The sequence below is a fragment of the Poecilia latipinna genome, unplaced genomic scaffold, assembly GCF_001443285.1.
Source record: "Poecilia latipinna isolate Pla-1442-1.1 unplaced genomic scaffold, P_latipinna-1.0 Scaffold0, whole genome shotgun sequence".
NCBI lineage: Eukaryota > Metazoa > Chordata > Actinopteri > Cyprinodontiformes > Poeciliidae > Poecilia > Poecilia latipinna.
Window position 1 is genome coordinate 331,166 of NW_015112616.1, and position 20,685 is coordinate 351,850.

General features: G+C 40.5%; 1 protein-coding gene across 1 annotated transcript; it reads left to right on the plus strand.

Moving 5' to 3' along the window:
* Positions 1 to 7,928: 7,928 nt before the first annotated feature.
* scyl1 (SCY1-like, kinase-like 1) lies at positions 7,929 to 19,022 on the plus strand. The gene is made up of 18 exons (XM_015041790.1): positions 7,929 to 8,152; positions 8,709 to 8,849; positions 10,194 to 10,316; positions 10,435 to 10,661; positions 10,734 to 10,824; positions 10,946 to 11,101; positions 11,307 to 11,465; positions 11,559 to 11,666; positions 11,987 to 12,100; positions 12,190 to 12,345; positions 12,431 to 12,619; positions 12,941 to 13,016; positions 13,892 to 14,095; positions 15,000 to 15,142; positions 15,223 to 15,306; positions 15,385 to 15,693; positions 16,831 to 16,906; positions 17,826 to 19,022. The coding sequence occupies exons 1-18, from the start codon at positions 8,045 to 8,047 to the stop codon at positions 17,948 to 17,950; spliced, it is 2,589 nt and encodes an 862-aa protein (XP_014897276.1). The 5' UTR covers positions 7,929 to 8,044; the 3' UTR covers positions 17,951 to 19,022.
* Positions 19,023 to 20,685: the final 1,663 nt, after the last annotated feature.

A 20,685-nucleotide genomic window follows, 5' to 3' on the forward strand; every position in this document is an offset into this window, starting at 1 on the left:
ATCCCGGGGAAAATGGACTGAGTTATTGGGGGGAATGGACTTAGTTAATGTGGGGAAGAATGGACTTTGTTAATCGGAAGATTCAGGACCAGCGTGGCTACAGAATCGTAGGAGACGGGGAGAGGACCAGACTGGGACCAGGCAGGACAGGACCAGAGACGAGCCAGGCAGGACAAGGCCAGAGGGCGTGGGAGGACCAGAGACGAGCCAGGCAGGACAAGGCCAGAGGGCGTGAGAGGACCACAGACGAGCCAGGCAGGACAAGTCCAGAGGGCGTGGAGGCAGGAGCAGAGAGAGGCGATGCGATCAGGAGGTCTACAGAGGGCGCCAGAAGCACAGGGCAGAGTAGATGAGAGGCCAGCGCTGCAGCAGCTCCAGAGTGGGATGGGCACGCAGTCTCTAGCTTCAGGAGTGTAAAGCGGGTCATTGGTTTGTATTTTGGGCTGAGGTATCTCTGTAACACTCAGAAGCTTGGCTTCATTACCACTTTTTATAAAACTATTGTAGAACACAATTTCTCGCACAGCTCTCTCTTCCTTTTTTCAGGCAAGCGGTGTAAAGCGTTTTGTACCGTGGTCACATCTCCTCTTGCGCTGACATGATATTGGTGGTGTCTGCTGTGGTGAATGCCTTGGTTGTGTGCTGGCGAGAGGAGCTACTTGTTTGGACTTCAACTCCCTGCGATCAATAGTTCTCCCCCCCATCTGGAAGGAAAGGCAACCCAATGTCGTTTAATAGGTCTTCTGAGAAGTTTACAGCACTGGATTGTGAGAGTGGATGGTCATCTGTTCAGCCAATGCGGTGTGTTCTGCAAAACGTCATTGTCATCTCCCAGATTGGTACAGATAAGCTACAACTACCTCTTAACCCAAGCAGTGAGTCAATGCATGGAATGTACATGTGGTGTAACGATCCTGTACATAAGTAATCATCTTTGTAATATTTGCGCTCAAAATGAAATGGAATCGTTGTCCTTCGCTTTTAAAAGGGTTTGAATGGGTTCAGGGGAGGGCGGGTGTGGGGTGTTTAAAATGTGTCTGGAGTTTTTCTTTTACAGGCATGCGCCCCTAAAGCAGTTCATCGAAAGCCCCCTGGTGGTAGCCACCCCGTACAAGTTGAGCCCATCTTGCGTACTATAGTGCTAAGGATTGGGATCATATGCAACTACCGTGATTTAACAAGGTGTAGGAAGGTATTTTGTATTTAACAAAATCAATTCCATTTTATCATTTTCCTGCTTGGACCATTATGTTTGAAATGGGGGGGTACTTTGTTGGGGAGCTTAATGTGAGGGGGGGTTGTGGGGCGTTAATCAGTCTCTTCCTAGACTTCACAGCTCCTCAATTGCCAATATAAGAAAGGCTTGAATAGGAATCATCCAGGTGTACCCAACAAGCTTCAAGTGGACACTTTGCCATGCGGGATAGCAACTCCACAAAGCTAGTCTCCTGGATTTAGAGAAGCTGCTTTTGTCCCAGAGAGTGCGGTAACAAGTCTCCTTACTAGAAGTAATTTTATTTTTGATTTGCAGTTGCCTTGTGGGAGGGGGGTTTTGTATCTTTGACTTTTGCAGATTAATGTAAAGGCCCAACCGTCACTTAAATCCACATTCAAGTCTACATCTGCTGTTGGAAGGAACTCCCAGTACGCAGGCCTGTGGTATTCAAATACTATTTGTGGAAAATGATCCCATCCATCTCTAAATTGTATTAGCCCTTCAGTCGAGGAAATCCGACAATTGCTTGCTGTAACAGTATTTGTCCTGTAGCTTTGTACATACTTGTATTTGGAAGGGTTTGTGGGGAGAAGGCTTTTTTCCTTTGCATTTTTCAGTGTGCTGTGTCCCGTGTGCTTTCCAATACCCAAGACCATCAGGAACTCTCCTAACTCATTGTTTGTACAAGTTTCCTTGCGCATCGAGCGTCACGTAAGCTCACTAAATGTGTTCACATTTACTTTAACCTTCATTGTTTGGCTAGATGCCTCCATTTGCAATTCCTTTGCAATTAGTTGCTGTGCCTTGTATTGACAATACGAGTGAACTATCTGTAAAGGATTTTATTTTTGCACAATAAATGCATAGCTTGTTGTGATTACAGTTTTTGGAATGCATTTGTTCTTTTTGGGGGCTTGTTGTGGGGGAGCTTTTCTTGTGCTTTTTCAGGTATGACTAAAGCTTGGTGTAGAGCACGGATGTGACCTGGGCTCAAATGAAAGTGGAAATTGAAGGCAGATAAGTTGAATCATCTAATGACTTTTGGAAAGATGAATATTCATCCCAAAGTGGGCAATCTTAAGTGCACTATTAGTGCTTCGATTATTCTTGCCACGAAAGCAACTTGCTATACTTGATTGCAGAAATAGCACTGTTGTGCTTTCTTAATAGTCTTGTGATAAGAGGAAGACACGGAGGCTTCATTGATTTGACATTATCTGCAGTAAAGCATTTGGGTAAGGATAACAACAGTCAGTTCTACGATACTGTGGGGAGGGAGCAGGGGTGTCTTCTCTCTTTTTGATCTTACAGAAGTCCAAAGGAAGAATGCAGTCTACCTTGGACAGCTCAGGAATCTTCCTGCCCTTTGAACATGACCTACATGCAGTTTGCTCAGAAAGGGTCAGGTTGATCTTTGTAGTTTTAAGAAAATAATTAGTCCTCAGCTACCAGCCCTTGTGCAACTGTGCAAGAGGCAGGTTATTCCCATTTCACTCCAGTGCGCAACTGTGCAGATTTAACAAATTGAAGGTGCTGAGGAGAGCTGTGCATGGTGCAGCTCATATTTGGAGTAAAATGCAGCGCAAATGTGTTGCTTTAGTACATGCACATGTTTTGGTTGCGCGTGTTCCTACACTTTTCTTCACAGAAATCCAAATACAAGACAGAAGCACAAGCGAAGTCCTCTAACCTGGAGCATGTAGTAAGAAGCTGGCTCATCTTACCCAATCTTTTGCAATGTGTCGTAAACAAAACATCTTGGAACTGGCTTTATGTTAACCTGAAATCATCAGTAACAATGCTTTACTAGTACATACCTCTTTGGCCCTGGGGCCTTACTGCTTTGCATCTTTAAACCACATGAGTAGAACACAAATCTTTGTATTGTGTCAAATGTGTGGTGGGTGTGTTGTGTAGATCACTTTGTTTCAGATCATTCTCGTCTGTCCACTCCGATCTCACCTGCCTCTGAATGCAAAGTCATCTGTGGAAGCTGTCAACAATTGAGTGTGACCCTCTGAATGAAGCACCGACCCCCTCCCTGTTCGCTTGAGCTTAAATCTGAACCCTGGCGTCCTTTGCAGAAGCCCTGCTCTTTTTGTGTTTGTGTGCCTTTTCTTTCCCTCTGGTTTCTCAGGTCAAATTGCCAAATTTCTAAATTTCCTCTGGGATGGCCTAACCTGTGATGGACACTGAGAATCCTGTCATATTAAGATCGAGAACTGCAAGCTTGTTTCTAATACTGCATCTCTTCAGTCTCGTGGGTGCTAAGTTAAGTAATTTTGGTTCCCTAGATTATTTTTTTTCCCCCTCATTGCTTAAATGTGTAACTCAACATGTTGCATGCCAAGTCAGCTCTGCATAACATTTAATTTGCACAACGCAACATAATTTTCATTAAATCGTTGTCAAACGTTTCAGTAGTTACTGGTAAGGGGTGTCTTTGGGGGGGTGCAACGCTATTCTCTTTTTTTCCCTTCCAGATTTCTCATTCAGCTAAACTTGCTACTGAATCGAGCAGCCTAAGCATCAGCAGAGTAACAAGATGACTTGAGTTCAGCCAGCATCTAGGGATCAAACTTAAATATGTGGAAGAATTCAACACTGTTGCGTATCGATGTGGTAAACCCTATTTGGCATAACCAATCATAGTCTGGGGTTAATATGGGGGGAGGGGAGGGGTTCCTTAAACTGTCTGTTTCTTTTTTATCCCATTACAGCTTTAGAAGCATTCTTTTGGTCATCAAGTCCTGCCACATTGCAAAAGGGAATGGCTTTGAGTATGAACAGGAATCCTGGTATCGTGGCTTTGTTTATATGGCTATAAATGGAAATCATGGAATAAGTCAAATACAATATTGTGGGAATCTTCTGGGATCGGGGAAACGTTCTGTCTTCTAGTTTCAGCCTCATGATCAAGAGAAAAGTCCATGGTCAACAGGATTAGAGCAGCGGTGCCGAGGGGCTTTCTTTTCCTGGAGGAACAAATCTTTGTTCCTCCAGGTTTTGCTTTTGCCCAAGTTATAGCAAGCACAAAAAAGCAAAAGACTCCGGTGGTGGCACTCCTGACCTGGTCAGGACGGGGTTCAAATCCCTGCGGTGTCTTGCTTTTAGTTTGCTGTTTGGGTAAAGCTGCTCAGAGGGAAGTGACCAACAGATGTTTAACATCTGGTCCAGTGCGACAGGCAGGGGGCTGACACGGGATGTAATGTTAGGTGAGATTAGGCTAGGAATACCTTCACTTCAATATCGGTGTAAATTATAATGATGGTGTTGGTTACAGGTATTTTTCTAAACTTAAACATTTCCGTGAGAAACATGGGAGGGAAAGAGAATTTTACCATAAACCAGGCATGATCAGAGGAAAGATTCCCACAACACAACTGAGCTTGTATTGTATTATGGAAAAAAAAATCATCTGTTTATTAAAGACATGCAATTTTTTTTTGCACCTGAATGAAAATAAAACTATTTTTTTTTTTGGGGCTAAAATATGGGCAAATTTTCTTCATAATCTTGACACTTTGGCTCCTTTCTGTAGATCTGTGATGAAAAATTTAGGAGTAATGGTTGATGAGTGTCATTTATATTTATAAATTGGACAAACGTTGATTTTGTTGGAATTTTTTTTTTTTCAGATCAGACTTCTGGCTAAAGTTAAACTCTTCCTTTAATACTGCACTCATGGAAAGTACTTTGGTTTAGATGTCATTGTTGTAAATTGCTATGGAAATAAAATATGATTTTGAGCAAAATGGCTTGTTTTTTGTTTTATATATTGTTATAATTTTTCCTGTAAAACTCGCTTATTTTTAAAAAATATAAAATGTTTTACATACATTAAATATTATCCAGCCTTCTACTCCTGCCTTTGCTGACCCACTGCCTAAATATATATTAAATATAAATATTTGACTTTTATTTATCCAGGTTATCTCATTAATTCATTTACAAGAGAAATCTGTTTAAAAAAAAAAAAATTCTTTACAAACAGCAACAGTACATGTAACTAAGAAAAATTTGACTCAGTTAAATAAGCAAATAAAATAGCTGAAACAAGAAGTCATAAGATTTCTCTTTTGGTATTAAGTTTGAATGAAATATGTAATTATTATCCACATTCAGTTAATTAAAGTTAGGTCTGTGAAAAGTATTCACCCCCTTCATAGATTTCTTCAGGTTTTGCTTGTTGTCACACTTCCAGGACATAAAATTGAATAACCTGAGCAAACACAAAATGCAGCAGAAGTACGTATCACCTGCAACTGTCAGGTGATACATTTTGTTGTTGAGGGGAATAAACAATCAAAGCTAACCTGCATATAAAAAAATAATAATTGCCCTCTATGCCTCTCAACTGATTGTACCACTCTTGTCAACATCTGCTGATAATTAGAGGAATCTTTTCAGAATTTGTTTAATTCACATGATTTACATTTAGAATTTGATTAGATCTTTCAAAAATGGGTTTTCATTACTTGAGTCATTTAAACATGGAGTTGCTGGTGTGCTTTGGTTTGTTGCTCTTCTTGAAGAGTTTCAACTAGAGAAAAGATTTCACGGTTTCATCAAGATCCTGACACAGCAAAGCAGCTCCACACAATTACACTACAAACTACGTGTTTCACTGTTGGTGTGATGTTCTTTTTTGTAAAATAGTTTTTCACCAATAGGAGGATAACTTCCAATAAGTTCAGTTCAGCCGATTTTATGTATCAGCTTCAGTATCGGTATCAGCATAAAAAGAATCAGGAAACTTTTTAAAAAGATAACTGTGAGTGTACAACAGAATCTAAGCAAAATTATGGATGTTTACGTACCTCCTAAAATATACTTTAGGTAGTTTGGGGGAGAACAGTATTCATTTCCATTCAGTCAAGGCTTTGTTTGCCAGTCTCCAGAGCCTCAGGTATTGGCATCTACTTCTATTTCTTGAGTTATCCCTTTCTGAACCTTGTTGGAGTTCTTACTAGGGTTGCACTGATTGCAGTGTTCTGGTCGATCGACCTTTAAAAAGCCCGAAATGTTGATGAATAACAAGAAAGTCACTGAGTTGATAACAGTGGGGTCACTATTGTTAACTGCAAACATGTAAACATGACCTGCTGGGTCTGCAGCCATAAAATTTTTAACTCTCTTTTAGTTTTCCCCATGTAAACCACGGTGCAGGGGAATTTCTAGAACAGCAGAAATTATCCCTAGATAACTAAGAAAAGAAATCTAGAGGAGGATGTGACGAGGTGGTTCAGTTTGTGTTCACCACTTGTACCTTATTCTTATTTCTGATTCACTTACTTTCTATAGTTGGTTATAATGCTTAAATTTAAACATTACTTTGGAACTTTACTTCACTTACTATCCTGGGTTTGTTTGCATTAGCATTATGTTGCAGTTTCCATCTATTTATATATTTAGATTAAAGCTACTATTTCTGGACTATTGGTTGAATTTGTTTATTTTGTTCTAAGGTATATTTATGGTATTTGTTTTCCTTTTTACTCACCATTGTTTGTCCCTTGTAGACCTGCAGCAGGCCAGGAGTATGGGAGGGGCCGGTCCAGTATTTCCTGCTTAAATGGCTGAATGGCGTTATTGATTACCTTGCTGGGTTCTACCAATTAGAGGGTTTTCTTTTGAGTATTGCTTTGTTTGTTTTTCTTTAAACTAACTTTTTGAGTTATCTTGTATCATATGGTTTATTTATTTTGCAGACCATTTCATTATGTAGATGAGTTTATAAATTAAATTCATAATTTTATTGTTTCTCTGTTTAGATTATTTTTTTTTACCTGTTTAGTTATAGCTTGGTCCGCTCAAGTGCAGGTGTGTTGCCAATTAGCTATAAAACAGTGAGTTCTTGGAAGCTCAGGATGGTAGAATTTGATTATAGTAGGTGTGTTTGTGAATGTGTCTTAATATAGAAGAATGGTATACAAAGTTGTGCATAAGTACGCATGTCTTTTTACCTGTGCATGTTTAGGTAGAATATATGTATAGATATGGATAAATATTTAGACCATCACGAACCACACTCCATACCAGTAAGTGGCGGTCATGTTACTAACAGTTTGTTGCCAACCACCAGTAAAACCGACAAGAAGAAGAAGAATCTCAGGATGGTTGTCAAAGTCAAAAGTAACAAATAAGTCATCAGAAGAATCTGGAACTGGTGGCTGAGGCTGTTTTTTGTTCACCTTACTGATCCTTGACCACCCTACTTTACAGAGAAGAAACATTCAGCACTGACAAAGATCCCTCAAATTCCTAGCCTGCTGATTAACAGAGATGAGAAAATTGTCGTCAAGATGTGCCAATAGGAATTGAGACATTTAAGAAACCTTTAAAAATGAGGGGCGGAAGCTAAAATTGAAGCTTCTCATAATTGACAATAAAATCCAAATCAATAGTTTATTTATGGTTATCTTAAGCATTTTTCAGGATTAAGGCCACTGGGGGGAAAAAAGCTGATTTTAATCGTATAATTCTGTCGTTTTTCTCATGATTCTAAATTTATTTATTCTCAGACCAGACAAAAAGTGAATTCTGATATTAAAGTTAGAATTTCCTGTCTTTAATATTTTTTTTACGTATTTATAATGATTAATTTGGTTCTTTTGACTTATTTCCCATAGGTTCTGTTTACGAGAAGAGACCTGAACTGAATCCCGGAACTAATGTGCAGAAATCAAAGTTCTCGCGGAGTTATTTTTCATCCGTTCCATTTCGGGTTAGTATTAGCCACAGCAGCTAGCCGCCTCTGGCTGCAGTTTGTACAGGTCTGTCGCTGTGTTTCTGTGAGTGTTTGATGAGGTTGAGAAGCGGGGGGAAATGTGGTCCTTTTTCGCCAGGGATCCTGTCAAAGACTTCGCTTATGAAATTCTCCCGGAAAGCCCGGAGAAGTCGGGAATATGGACTCTGCATCGGGGGAAGAGAAAGGTAAGTAGCGGCAGATCGTTGCGGATCCTCCGCTAACGGTTAGCGTTAGCTTGTTTATGAATGCCTTTCAATCAGCCAAGCAGGATAAGTTGGAGTTTGACGTCTTGATAAGGAGAGTTGGCGTATTCTCAGAAGTTGTTTTATCCGTTAAGTCCCAGTACAGGTTTATTGTTCTGGTTTTCTGTTCTCTGCCGAAGTGTGTGTAGCTAGCGCTCGGTGTTTACTCCTGCAGAGACACGTACATCTCGCCACGTCACCCTGTTTTATTCAAGTTAATTGCTCCTATTTAAAACTGCGGCTCAAGCCATTGTCTGTATCGCATTAAAAAAAGGTGACGTTACAGATTGCCAACAGTGTGGACCCCACTGCTGTGATTATTATCACTGAGAAGCTGAAACCATCCTTTCTCTGTCATGATTTTTACCGCAGGGTCAGATGACAGCTGGACACCAACTTCCTCCTTCTATCAGCCTCAATAATGATCACATTGATCCACTGTCAGCATTTCATCCTTAAGCTACATAAGTGTGAATTAATGGTTGCCCACTTCTTGCAGACATCAGGAGATCCGGTGTCGGTGTTTGTCTACGAGGTGGCTCAGGGAACAGAGCAGCAGACCCAGCTAGCCAAGGCTGCCTTCAAGAGGATGAAGACCCTGCGGCATCCTAACATTCTGGCATATGTAGATGGACTAGAGGTATGTGATTTATATGTCTTTAGACTCTGTTTGCCTCAGATATTCGACTGTGTAACTTATGCTTTTTATGTGCATGCTTTTTGTTCAGAGAGAGGTAAGTGATCATTTACCGTTTGTCCTGTCATCTTAGAAGCAAGATCCTAGATCCTAACTGAACAGCGATTAGATCTCTTATTTATCACCTACAAGTTTTAATTAGATGGAGGTATCCTGTTGCTATCAGTGGCTTTATTACACACTCAGGAAATATATAACAACATATAAAAAATTAGATAAGTGTGGAAGAAACTGGCTGCCAGTATGTTACTTTTACTTCCTTTCCTCTCCCATTATCTAAGTTCAGTGATCCATTTGTTTATCCATCCTTCCATTTATTAATCAGTTCTGCTTGTCTTTTATCCGTCCATCTGCTCCTGCCTTCATCCATTTGCTGACCCACTTCCTAAATCTATATGTCCTGTTCCTGTCTTGCCGTCCTTTTGTTCGTCCATCTTTTCATCCATTCTTTCTGTCTGTTTGTTTAATTGTCTTCTGATTCCCAACGTGCAGACATTTTTGCTGATGTCAAATTTAAATCATAAAGTCTGTAGTAAAATTTGCTCTAAGTTCATAGTGAACTTTTGTATTGGTACTTAAAAAGAAGCCAGGCTTTAGTTTTTAGAAATATGTAGGAAGTCTGTTAGGATTTCAATGTGTAGGTATTGAATCTTAGACAATCCGGGTGGTTGAAGACTGAAAATTATTTAGGATGTTTTTCTTTTTTTACTTTCTTTACATTATAACGTGTTGATCTCCTGTAATGCACTGCTGCAGCTGAAGCTCATTCAGCTTTGTGATTGCTCTGTAAACAATGTTTGTCTTCCAGACAAGTTTCAAAGTGACATCCACTTCAATATCGTGTTTCAGGCTTTTCATGTAGAACTTGCTGTTCTTCCAAAATGAGCTGCGCTACACAGTACTCAAAATGTTTCAGTTTGTCAATGCCAAAGCTTTTTCTGGCTTTCTAAATTAGTGTACCAATAATTTTTCTTTCCTGCAGGTTACAAAGAAGTTTATAAACCATATTGTGATTTAGTATTTTCCCTTTTCTGGATAAGAGCGAAAAAACTTCTGCTTCATCAAGATTCATTCTTTGTCCTGTTGTGTTAAAGATTCATTCTTTCACCCGACTGTAAATGTATCCATCCATGTTGTTCTGTATTTAAAACAGAACAACAATATGTTGCCATATGAAAAACTCAAGCTCTGGTGCTTTACAGCCATGTAATGTTAAAAACGTTGGTCAGTCATTTTATAACTTAAATTTCCCCATCTTTATTAATACGTGTTTATTTATTTTTGCAGACAGATAAGAGCCTCTATCTGGTCACTGAGCAGGTGACTCCTCTCTCAGTTCACCTGAAGGCCCAGGCAGAGAAGGGGGGCGCCGGAGAGCTGGAGATCTCCTGGGGTCTCCACCAGATTGTGGTAAGAATCTGACAGGATATCAGATCCTACCAGGCCAACCTGAGCTTAGCAAGAATCATCCATTATGCGCTGAAAGTCGCCTTTCACTTCATTTTATTTCTGTCGTTTTTCTTCTCAGAAAGCTCTGAGTTTTCTGGTCAACGACTGCCACCTGCTCCACAACAACCTGGGTATCTGGGCGGTTTTTGTGGATCGAGCCGGAGAGTGGAAGCTCGGCGCCCTCGACCACCTGGCGCCGGAGCAGGGCGACCCCAACGGCGTCTCCCTCCCCACGCCGAAGGCCGTTTACCCGGACATGGAGAAGTACGACCCGCCGGAGGCGTCCAACAGCAGCGGGGAGAAATGGTGAGGAAAGAGAGGCTTCAAAAATATGTTATTTATTATTGATATTGATTTGGTTTTGTTTTTGTTATCCAGGGCGGGGGAGGTGTGGCGACTGGGATGTTTGATATGGGAGGTTTTTAACGGACCCCTCCCTCGGACGTCATCTCTCCGATCTCTGGGAAAAGTAAGTTGCGTTTTTAAGCTAGTTACAACTCTAACACGGAAGTTAAAAAAGGCGATTAAGCATATTTTCTATATTGTGAACTTTTTGTCTAATTTTTATTCCTTGTTTGTCTTTTATACAGATTCCCAAGTCGCTGGTGCCCCACTACTGTGAGCTGGTCGGGGCGAATTCCCGGGCTCGACCGAACCCGGCCCGCTTCCTCCAGAACTGCAGGGCTCCCGGAGGTTTCCTCAGCAACAGCTTCGTGGAGAGCAACCTCTTCCTGGAGGAGATCCAGGTCAGCGAATCCAATATTTCTCTCTGCCAGATTGAAAGTAATACTTTTTCTTTTTTTTACCGAATCTCTGAGATATGTGTGGGTTTGTTTGGTTAGAGAGTTTCAAAAATGTAAATTGTTCTTCAATTTTATTTATTCAAGGTGAATTTCTGGTGTTAATTCAGTGATTCCTAAGAATGATGAAAACCCCTCCAATCTGCTCCAGATCAAGGATCCAGCTGAGAAGCAGCAGTTTTTCCAGGACCTGAATGATCACCTAGACTCTTTTCCTGAAGACTTCTGTAAACATAAAGTCCTCCCTCAGCTGCTCACCGCCTTCGAGTTCGGAAACGCGGGTGCCGTCATCCTCACGCCGCTCTTTAAGGCAACTTTTAATCTCTCATCAATCTGATTATTTTCACCGTGAGAGAAAGAAAACGCATTATGAACGTCGTTTCTCTCTCTCTCTGCATTTCAGGTGGGGAAGTTCTTGTCAGCAGAAGAATACCAACAGAAAATCATTCCTGTCATAGTGAAGATGTTTTCCTCCACAGACCGAGCGATGAGGATACGACTTCTCCAGCAGGTATTTCGCATTCCTGACGACTGGATTAAATCGTGATATTTAGCTCCAGGCAGCGCCTGAGTTAGATTTCACAAGCAAGTGGAGCTGGATTTGTAGCAAAGATCTTTTAATTTGTGAATTTGAAAAGGTTTCGATGTTTCGTTAGGAACCTGAAATGAAGTGAATGTACACTTCTGAACTGCACTGTAAATAAAACTGTAAATAAACATTAAAAGCTTGTTTATTAGCGTCAGAAAGCCGTTTAGGGAATAATAATAAACATTATCGCAGGTAAAATGTGAATATTCATCCACTTTGCTGAGTTTTGTTGTGTTTCTCAGATGGAGCAGTTCATTCAGTATCTGAACGAGGCGGCGGTCAACTCCCAGATTTTCCCTCACGTCGTCCACGGCTTCACGGACACCAACCCCGCCATCAGAGAGCAGACGGTTAAGGTACGACGTTTACAGAATCGGACATGGCAGCCGGAGCGACGCCTCCTGCGGACGTTAACCTTCCACGTTTCTCTTCCTGGCGGCTGCAGTCGATGCTGCTGCTGGCGCCCAAACTGAACGAGACCAACCTGAACCAGGAGCTCATGCGTCACTTCGCCCGACTGCAGGCCAGAGACGAGCAGGGCCCGATCCGCTGCAACACCACCGTGTGCTTGGGCAAAATCGCCTCCTACCTCAACGCCGGGGTAAAACACAAAACGCCCTGGATGTTTTTTGTCTTTAAACGTAACAACCAAAACGTGACGATCTCCATCGTCCTTTTCGTCGCAGACCCGGCAGAGAATCCTGGTCTCTGCGTTTTCTCGAGCCACTAAAGACCCGTTTCCTGCCTCGCGTTCAGCCGGCGTGCTGGGCTTCGCAGCAACACACAACTACTACAGCATCACAGAGATCGCCGCCCGCATCCTGCCCACGCTCTGCGCCGTCACCGTGGATCCCGATAAGGGCGTCAGGGAGCAGGTGTGACCGTTGTTTACCTTGAACGGTCCGAAAGATATTTACTCATCATTTATTATGTAATCAACAACATTTATGGTTTATCTGTTGGGAATAAAACTTATTTATTCACTTATAGTAGCAGAAACAAAGGTTAGTTTGATATTTCCACTAAAATGCACAATAATATAGTAACAACATGAGTTGTTAGAACCATTTTAATTAGCAGCTCTGACAGCTTGTTTCATCAGTTCAGCAGTTTTAACCCAGATTAATAATAATTGAACATATTTTTAATCCGGTCTCTGATCACGGTTTGCCAACTCGTCTCTCTGTTTCTGTCAGGCGTTCAAAGCCATCAAGAGCTTCCTCACCAAGCTGGAGACAGTTTCTGAGGATCCAAGCAAGCTGGCTGAGATCGGTACGTAACAAACTGGTCTGACCTGCACAGTTACTTCTGTCACTGCCGTACTCCGCTGTGCAAAAGTCTTGAGTCGGCCTTCATCCTTTACACTTTACTGCGAAGGTGCCAGGCTAGTTCTCTTTTGTTGTTGAGGTCTTTCAAAGGTTTGTTTTAGAGAAATGCTGCAAGTCTTTAATGTCTGATCTAAATGTATCTGTAGTGACTTGAGAATTTGGCTCAGTGTGTTTAGATGTTTTACGTTTACATACAATCTCAGTTTTTGAGAAAGATGGGAACCATTGCAGCTGATTCAACCTTTGAACTTTTAATATTTTAAATGAAGCTTTGATTCAACCAACATGTTTCTATTTTGCTTGATTTTGTTATTTTTGTAATTATTTTATTACATATTTTTATTTTGATCTACAAAATGCCAAATATTTCCACATAACTATATATTTGGTCCATCTAATGATGTAATTATGAAATATTAAACAATTGATAGTTACTTCATACTTTTCTCCTCTTATAATTTCTTGTTGCGGCTACATTTTACTCTATCGATTTAATGGATGTTCAGGTTCACATGTTGAGAAAACATACCTACATTTACTCCAAAGGTCTTTTTTGACTTATTTTTATTTTTTAAGATTTTTGAGAGGTTGATGTTGCAGCTGAACTTACTTTAGGGTTGGGATAGTTTCAGTATTCAGTTTTTGAAAGTGTGTTAGTCTGACTAGATTAGCTTTAAAGGATGTGGAAGACTTCATATTTACCAGTTTCAGACTGGTAAGTGAGGAAGTAATAATAATGTAAATATATGAATGTATCTGTCGATCAAATAATGTAAAGGGGAAAAAGCATCTCTGATTTCTGGGTTGTCGTTCCTGCAGAGAAGGATGTGGGATCGAGCGCTCAGCCGGCAGGAGCTTCGTCCAGCTGGGCCGGCTGGGCCGTGACCGGCGTCTCCTCGCTCACCTCCAAGCTGATCCGCAACAACCCGGGAGGCGAGGGCAGCGCCGCAGCCGAGGGCAGCGGGCCGTCCAGCGCTACCAGTCCCACCAGCGCCACTGATGGAGCGTCAGCCTTAAGCAAAGGTACAGCTTTTTCCTATTATTAGAATAAACTGAGAATGAACCGCATTACATTGTAATGAAGCTCTTTTATGCACAGGGTTCTTATTGAAATCCTTCAAGGTTATTGAATTTTAGTGAGTCGTTTTCAGTCCAATCCAGTTTTATTTGTAAAGCACCTTTAAGAAAAATACAGAGGACCAAAGTTCTGGTCAGACAAATAAAACATCAAAGAGAATACAATTCATAAATATATTAAAAGGACATAAAACAGCTAAACAATTACAAAAATGAAGAACAAGAAAGGAAGAATCAAATAAATAATAATATGTTTAACATTTCAAGGTTTGCAAAGTGTTTGAGTTCTGTGTAAAGTCTTTGAAAGTGTTTGATATTCAAACTGCAGAGTTTTGTGAGGCTACATTTGTAAAGCATTATTTGCAGTTGAAACCAGATATGTACAGATAATAAAAAGGCACATTTTGTTTCTCCCTGTTTGAATTTAATTTCTCTTGTTTTAGGGTTAGCTAGAATTACCAAAATTATTTCTACTTGCTAAATGCCAAAAAAAACCTAGCAAGAACGTTTGTTTTTTTTTTAAGATTTTCTTTTGTAACTTTCTCGATTCAGTCAGATGATAAAAAACGTAAAATGTTGTTATATTTCAGGTTAGCTTGTCTCTGCTGTAGAATATAGAATACTATGACAGTATGTTATTAATAAATCATATGAAATAAGGAATTGAAAATATCTTTTTCAGTTCTTTTGTACTGATATTTTTTTATTTCCAAAGTGTGCCAGTGGAAAAATTTGAGAACTTTTCTTGAAAATGTTTGAAAAGTGCTTGAATTTTTCTGTGGGAAATATGTATAAACCCTGCGTGTATTTTGTCTGACATGATGATAATTAATTCTGTTCTCTGATGCAGAAGATAAAACCCAACTCTCCTCCTCGTCTCACCACGGTGCCTCTGATCGTACCAACCAGTCGCCGACGCCTGAAGCCACAGACAACGATGAAGAGCAAATCGGAGACCGCTGGGACGATGAAGAGGACTGGGGTAGCTTAGAGGTGCATTTATTACTTCTGACGGTGCGTTGTCATGGAGCTGTACGTTTTGAGTTTGTGAATCATTGAGTCTTTTTTTCCAGGATCCAGAAAAAGCTCAGACTGAAGACTGGAACACCGACTGGTCTGGAGCTGCATCATCCAAAAAGAAAGCCACCGATAGAGGAGTACGAACCATTTATCCTGAAGGCTGTTTCTACGGTAACCATGGTGCTTGTTTTAAAGCGATTTCTTTCGATACGTAGGCTGGACGATCGTCCGCCTCCATGGCGGTGAAAAAGCAAAGCTCTGACTGGAGCAGCTCCGGCTGGGACGCCGACGACAGCTGGTCCAACGAGAAGGAAGGCCAGGGTCAAAGTTCAGCGGGCGAGGAGGGCTGGGGCAACGACTGGGGGGAGGAGGAGACGGACGTGACGCCGGCCAGTAAGAACCTGCCGCTGCCTGAAGGCGTCCGGCTGGCCAGCGAGTACAACTGGGACAGCAGCTCCGGGAAGGGCGCCACGCAGAACGACCTGTTCGCCAGCGTGTCCCAGAGAAACACGGCTGCTGCCACGGTGAGGTCCCAACAGGAAAAAAAACAGGAGACGCAGGAAGATTGAGTGTGTCTTGGATGTTTAAATCTGTGTTTTTCAGCTGCAACACTGATGGTTTATATTTTTCTACTTTCATTTGGGTCTAAAAACAGCAGAAGTGCTTAAAAAACCTTCCAAGCTGATATTTTTTGGAAAATGAGCAATTTAATCACAATAAAATGGCACTTTGGTGTTGCCTAGCAACCCCAGCAGAGCCCAGCCTTGTTACCTAGCAACGCCAGCAGAGTTCCAGCACATTTGGTTATCTGATTTTATCACTGTATGGCTGCTGGAAACGTGTTTAACTTGATTTGATTTTAAATTTTGGCTGCAGCAACTTTTTATCTCGGAACTCATTTTCAGCAAAGTCCTTACTTTTGTATTAAAACTTAGATTAATACACATTTGTCACACATTAAGTAGTCATGCTACTTTACGTTTTTATATGTTTTTATTGGATATTGTCAGTTCACTATTCAAATATTACCTCGTTTTACTGTTAAGCTCGTTGTTACAAATACGGCATTAAACATCCAGAAGCTCATTTAAATTTGAAATTTGGCTACAAAATTACTGTATTATTGAAATGAAAAAGAAAAAAAAAAGAAGTTGTAGATATAGTGGGCTCTTCTTTCTATATTTCTGTCTAAACATGAGATATTTAGACATAAATACCGTAATGCTGACATAAACAGCCGACCTGGAAATGTCACTGATTGCTCTCTTCACCTTCCCGCTGACTAAAGTCTTTAGTGTGTTGAAATTGAACAGCCACACACTAGAACTGGGCAATTAATCGGTTTTTATAAATTAGTAATTGGAATGTTTTTCTAAATATGATGAAAGCAAATATAAAAAAAATTACAATGAAACTTGTTCATGAATTAAACTAGACTGATACCAATAAGGTGAAAATGAATTTAAGCCAAAATGATTCATTTGTGTCAGGCTTATGTTGTTCTGCATTTTCTACCAAGGCAAGAAAACATATTTAATTTAAGCAATAATGGCTGCTTTAATAAAAGTGTTCAACGAAGACTAATTTTGGCTGAATAATTTAAAACCCCAGCTCAGTGGAGTTCCTGCTCACTGATGATTTGTTTTGTCTCCCGTCGACAGACTGGAGAGGGCTGGAGCTCAGAGACGACCGGAGACTGGGGCACCGAGAGCTGGGAGTCAGTCGAGGGAGGCCAGAGTGAGTCCTTCAACTCAAACCTAATCTTTTTACTCCACATGTCCTCAAAATGTTCTGTTCTTTCCTTCTTTGTGATTCAGGATGTTTTGCTTCTACAATGTAACTCTTTGGTTCGTCAGCCTCAGATCTAGAGTCACGTTTCCACTAAAATAAATACACATTTTCAGAAAGGTTGCTTAACATTTCAGGATATCAGACAGAATTAAGATCTTTTTTACTCTGTTGTCTGATTAAGTCAGAAACCTGAACTTGGTTTTGTGGAACCAGGTAAAAATATTTCTAGTTTGTTTTTTGTTTTTTTTGTTCGTTTGTTTTTTTGCAGGCGTCTCATCTCAGGTTTTCAAGGTTTAAGATAAAAGCAGCTCAGTTTAGCCTGGCAGTAATAAAATGTCTTATAAAACAAACTTTGAACATTTTCATGTCTTTGTCACAAGATATAACACAATGTAATGAGATTTTAAGTGATAAAGTAGATTATAATTGTGAAGGTTAATGATGCATGACACAATTTTCACTGTGTTTTAGAAATAAAAGGCTGAAAAATGGGGCTCACATTTGGGTTTTGTTTTTAGAACCAACAAAAATAACTCAAACATTTCTAAAATAATGCAGTAGTTTCTTTTTTTGTGATGTTTTTAAGAGCAACCTTCAACCTCTATTGAATCCATATGTACCTTCAGATCATTGTGTGCCAATGTTACAGTAAAACTATAGATCTTTAAATAAACATTAGTGTGACTACTAATGAAGTCATTATCTCAATCTGCTTCTTGTACATCTGTAACACCGAATCAGTTATAATTAAAAGCACAGATTTAATATCTAACAGATCCGAGTCATAATTTTCCACATTGACTTCATATTAAATGGCCAGAAATGAAAACATTCGTATGACATTCGTCTGCTTTTCGTCGCCCAGATCTCAGCAAGGCGGAGCTGTCGAAGAAGAAACGAGAGGAAAGGAGGAAAGAGCTGGAGGCCAAGCGGGCGGAACGTAAAGCCGCCAAAGGTCCCCTGAAACTCGGAGCACGCAAGCTGGACTGATTCTGGTCGAACAGGAGGGCTGGCACACGGAGACCGGAGCCCAGCAGTGGACAGAGTTTCCACTAGCAGCCAGTAAAGAAAACTGTGAACAGTTCCTTTAACAGAGAAGGCTTGGATGCTGAAAAGAAGGAGGATTTTCTGTCTTTTCTCTTTAAAAGACTGATGAAAGTGAAGGTAAAGACAGAAATGCGGTGGGAACTCCAAAGAGACTTAAAGCAGGATGCATTAACAAAATGAATCATAAAGTTGCTGTTGTACAGTAAATGTATATACCCTGTGCATCATGTGTTAAATTACTTTTTTTTTTTTTAAGAGAGATACGTATAACATGCAGAACATCCTGTGACGTTTCACTGAATGTCTTTCAGTGCGTTCTGTATTCACACACATGGATATGACTGTTTTTAGTCCATCTGTTCCAGATTGTAGACTGAAAATCAGTCCATGCATGCACCTGTGTGGCCTAACAACAATCTCCATTGCAGTAGATTACATTTGTGTCTTCACTTTGCACATATAGCACTGTATTTACTCTGAGAGAGCGGGCACAGATGACTGGCTGCAGGCATGTCGGTGAAGCCTTTCTTGGACCGATAATGAATCAGCTTGAGCAAACAGAAAAGCAGAAAGATTTTAATTTATAGTAGAAACTGTTTACAATTTTCCTCGTCTGATGGAGGATTTAAGATTCCAGCAGGGGGCGCTGCAGACACAAAAGGAAAGGGCATCCGTAGTAGTTTGGTGAGGGTGAAATGTACATGTTTGTGCCTTGTTGTTTGGCTGCAGATCTACTCTGATAAACTTCCAAAACCGAAATCTTCACCATCAAACACTTTGGCTCCTAAACGTCTGAACTTTAGCGCATTCTCTTTTTAACTCATACTTTTATTGTAGCCTTTTATCTTCTGTTTCTGTTGGGGTTTGTACTGATTAAAAATCCTTGAAGCCAGGGACAGAGTCAACTGCAAGGCGCTAATCTGTAAGAAGCTGTGTGGTTTTGGTCTGAAGAGGGTCACCGGTCAAATCATGGTGCATGTGTGCTATTCCAAAATAAAAACATATTTAAAAGTTATACAATTTGGTTTATGTATTTTTTACATAGTCAGACTTTAATTTGTCTAAGTGGTTTTAGTGTTTTGTCAGACTAAACAGTTCTCTGACTTACAGTACAGTGGAAAAGTAACAACAGTTTCGTGAAGAAGAATCAGTCAGTTTTTAAAATTCCTTATGAATAACTATCTGAAAAGTGTGGTGTGCATTTTGTTATTGCGCAATAGCCAGCCCCGCCCTAATCCTCACAACTCCCATGGACTGACTACTGACCAGCTCTCTGTCTAACGGGTCCAGAAAATCTCTAAAACCCCTGAGTCTGACTCTAAACAGGTTTAGTGTCTAAGAACAAGCTCCAAAGTCATTGTCTGACCAAACTAAAGAATGTCTGAAGCCACCACGTGTCTAGAGCCATGCGCATGAATTTTAATTTGAATGACCACAAATCTCAATAGAAGTGCATCTTTATTAAGCAGGGATAATGACAACAGGTTAATTATCAATGATTATAAGTCAAAAATAAAAGTTTAGAATGATCAAAATCACTTCAATCTTTCCTAACCTCTTTCCCTACACTGCGTCACTGAGCGAGGCTTTGGGAAGCAGTTCAACTCACACCCAGGTGTTGGATGATCTTGGCAACAGGAAGCTTTGATGTCCTTGGTCAGAGTCTTGTCTGTACGGCAAAATCCTTTTTGAATAGAAACAAAGTAGAACTGGTTGTTGTCCTCCAGACACTCAGATCTTTGTCACCCCCATGACCTTTGTCCATCTTCCAAGTCTGTTGCAACAGCTTTGAGATCTTTGGGCTGAGCCAGGAGCAGAGGTCGAACCAGGAATGAGGGCCGATGAGTCTTGTCCCACTGGCAGTGCAGTCTTTGCTTCTCCGTGGTTCCAGGGCGCGGTCCTCTGCTGGTCTTCTTTCTGCGTTAAGTTGGCTTGACTTCACACTGGAGACAAAAAACCCCTAGTTCCCCTTTTCAGGGGCATTTTATACCTTTTTTCTACATAAGTGTATTGCAGAAAGGCCATGTGACAACTCTCAATTACTCAAAATGTTTAGACTTCATTCTTTAAAACTTTTATGCTCTGAAATAAGGAACAATCTCAACTATTTTTATACCTCTGCAGGTTGGGAGCTTACTTCCTCTGTTCAGTAAACCTGCTCTTCCTGTGTTTATGACTCTCCCCATGTCTATGATTTTTTTTATGAGTAGAAAGAAGTAGAATTAAAGCAAAGTTAGGAGACAAAAACACACACAACCAGACTGATTTTATTAAAGTTTGACTCTATTTTTGGGTCTTGATGGGATGATCTAGGGTTTTCTTGACCATTTGCATTTAACCACCCTGAGTGAATACATTGTGGAACCACCATTTACACCTACCAGTTTTTTGGTTTATGATTCCAGGAGTGACAATCCCACAGGATGATACTACCACCATCATGTTTCAGCATGGAGAAACGTGATCTATGAAGATTTCCTTTAGCTTGTCAATGAGATGAACGACAGGCCACAGGAAACAAAATGCTGCTTAGATCTGGGTCTAAGGAAATTTTCTGTGAAGCCTAAAGGTGGGTTAAAAAAAACTATACAGGTTTACCTTAAGACTGGAAAGTAACAGAAACATTATGGTGTTTTACTTGGTCACAGAAAAAAAACATGACAGCACTTATGGCAAGA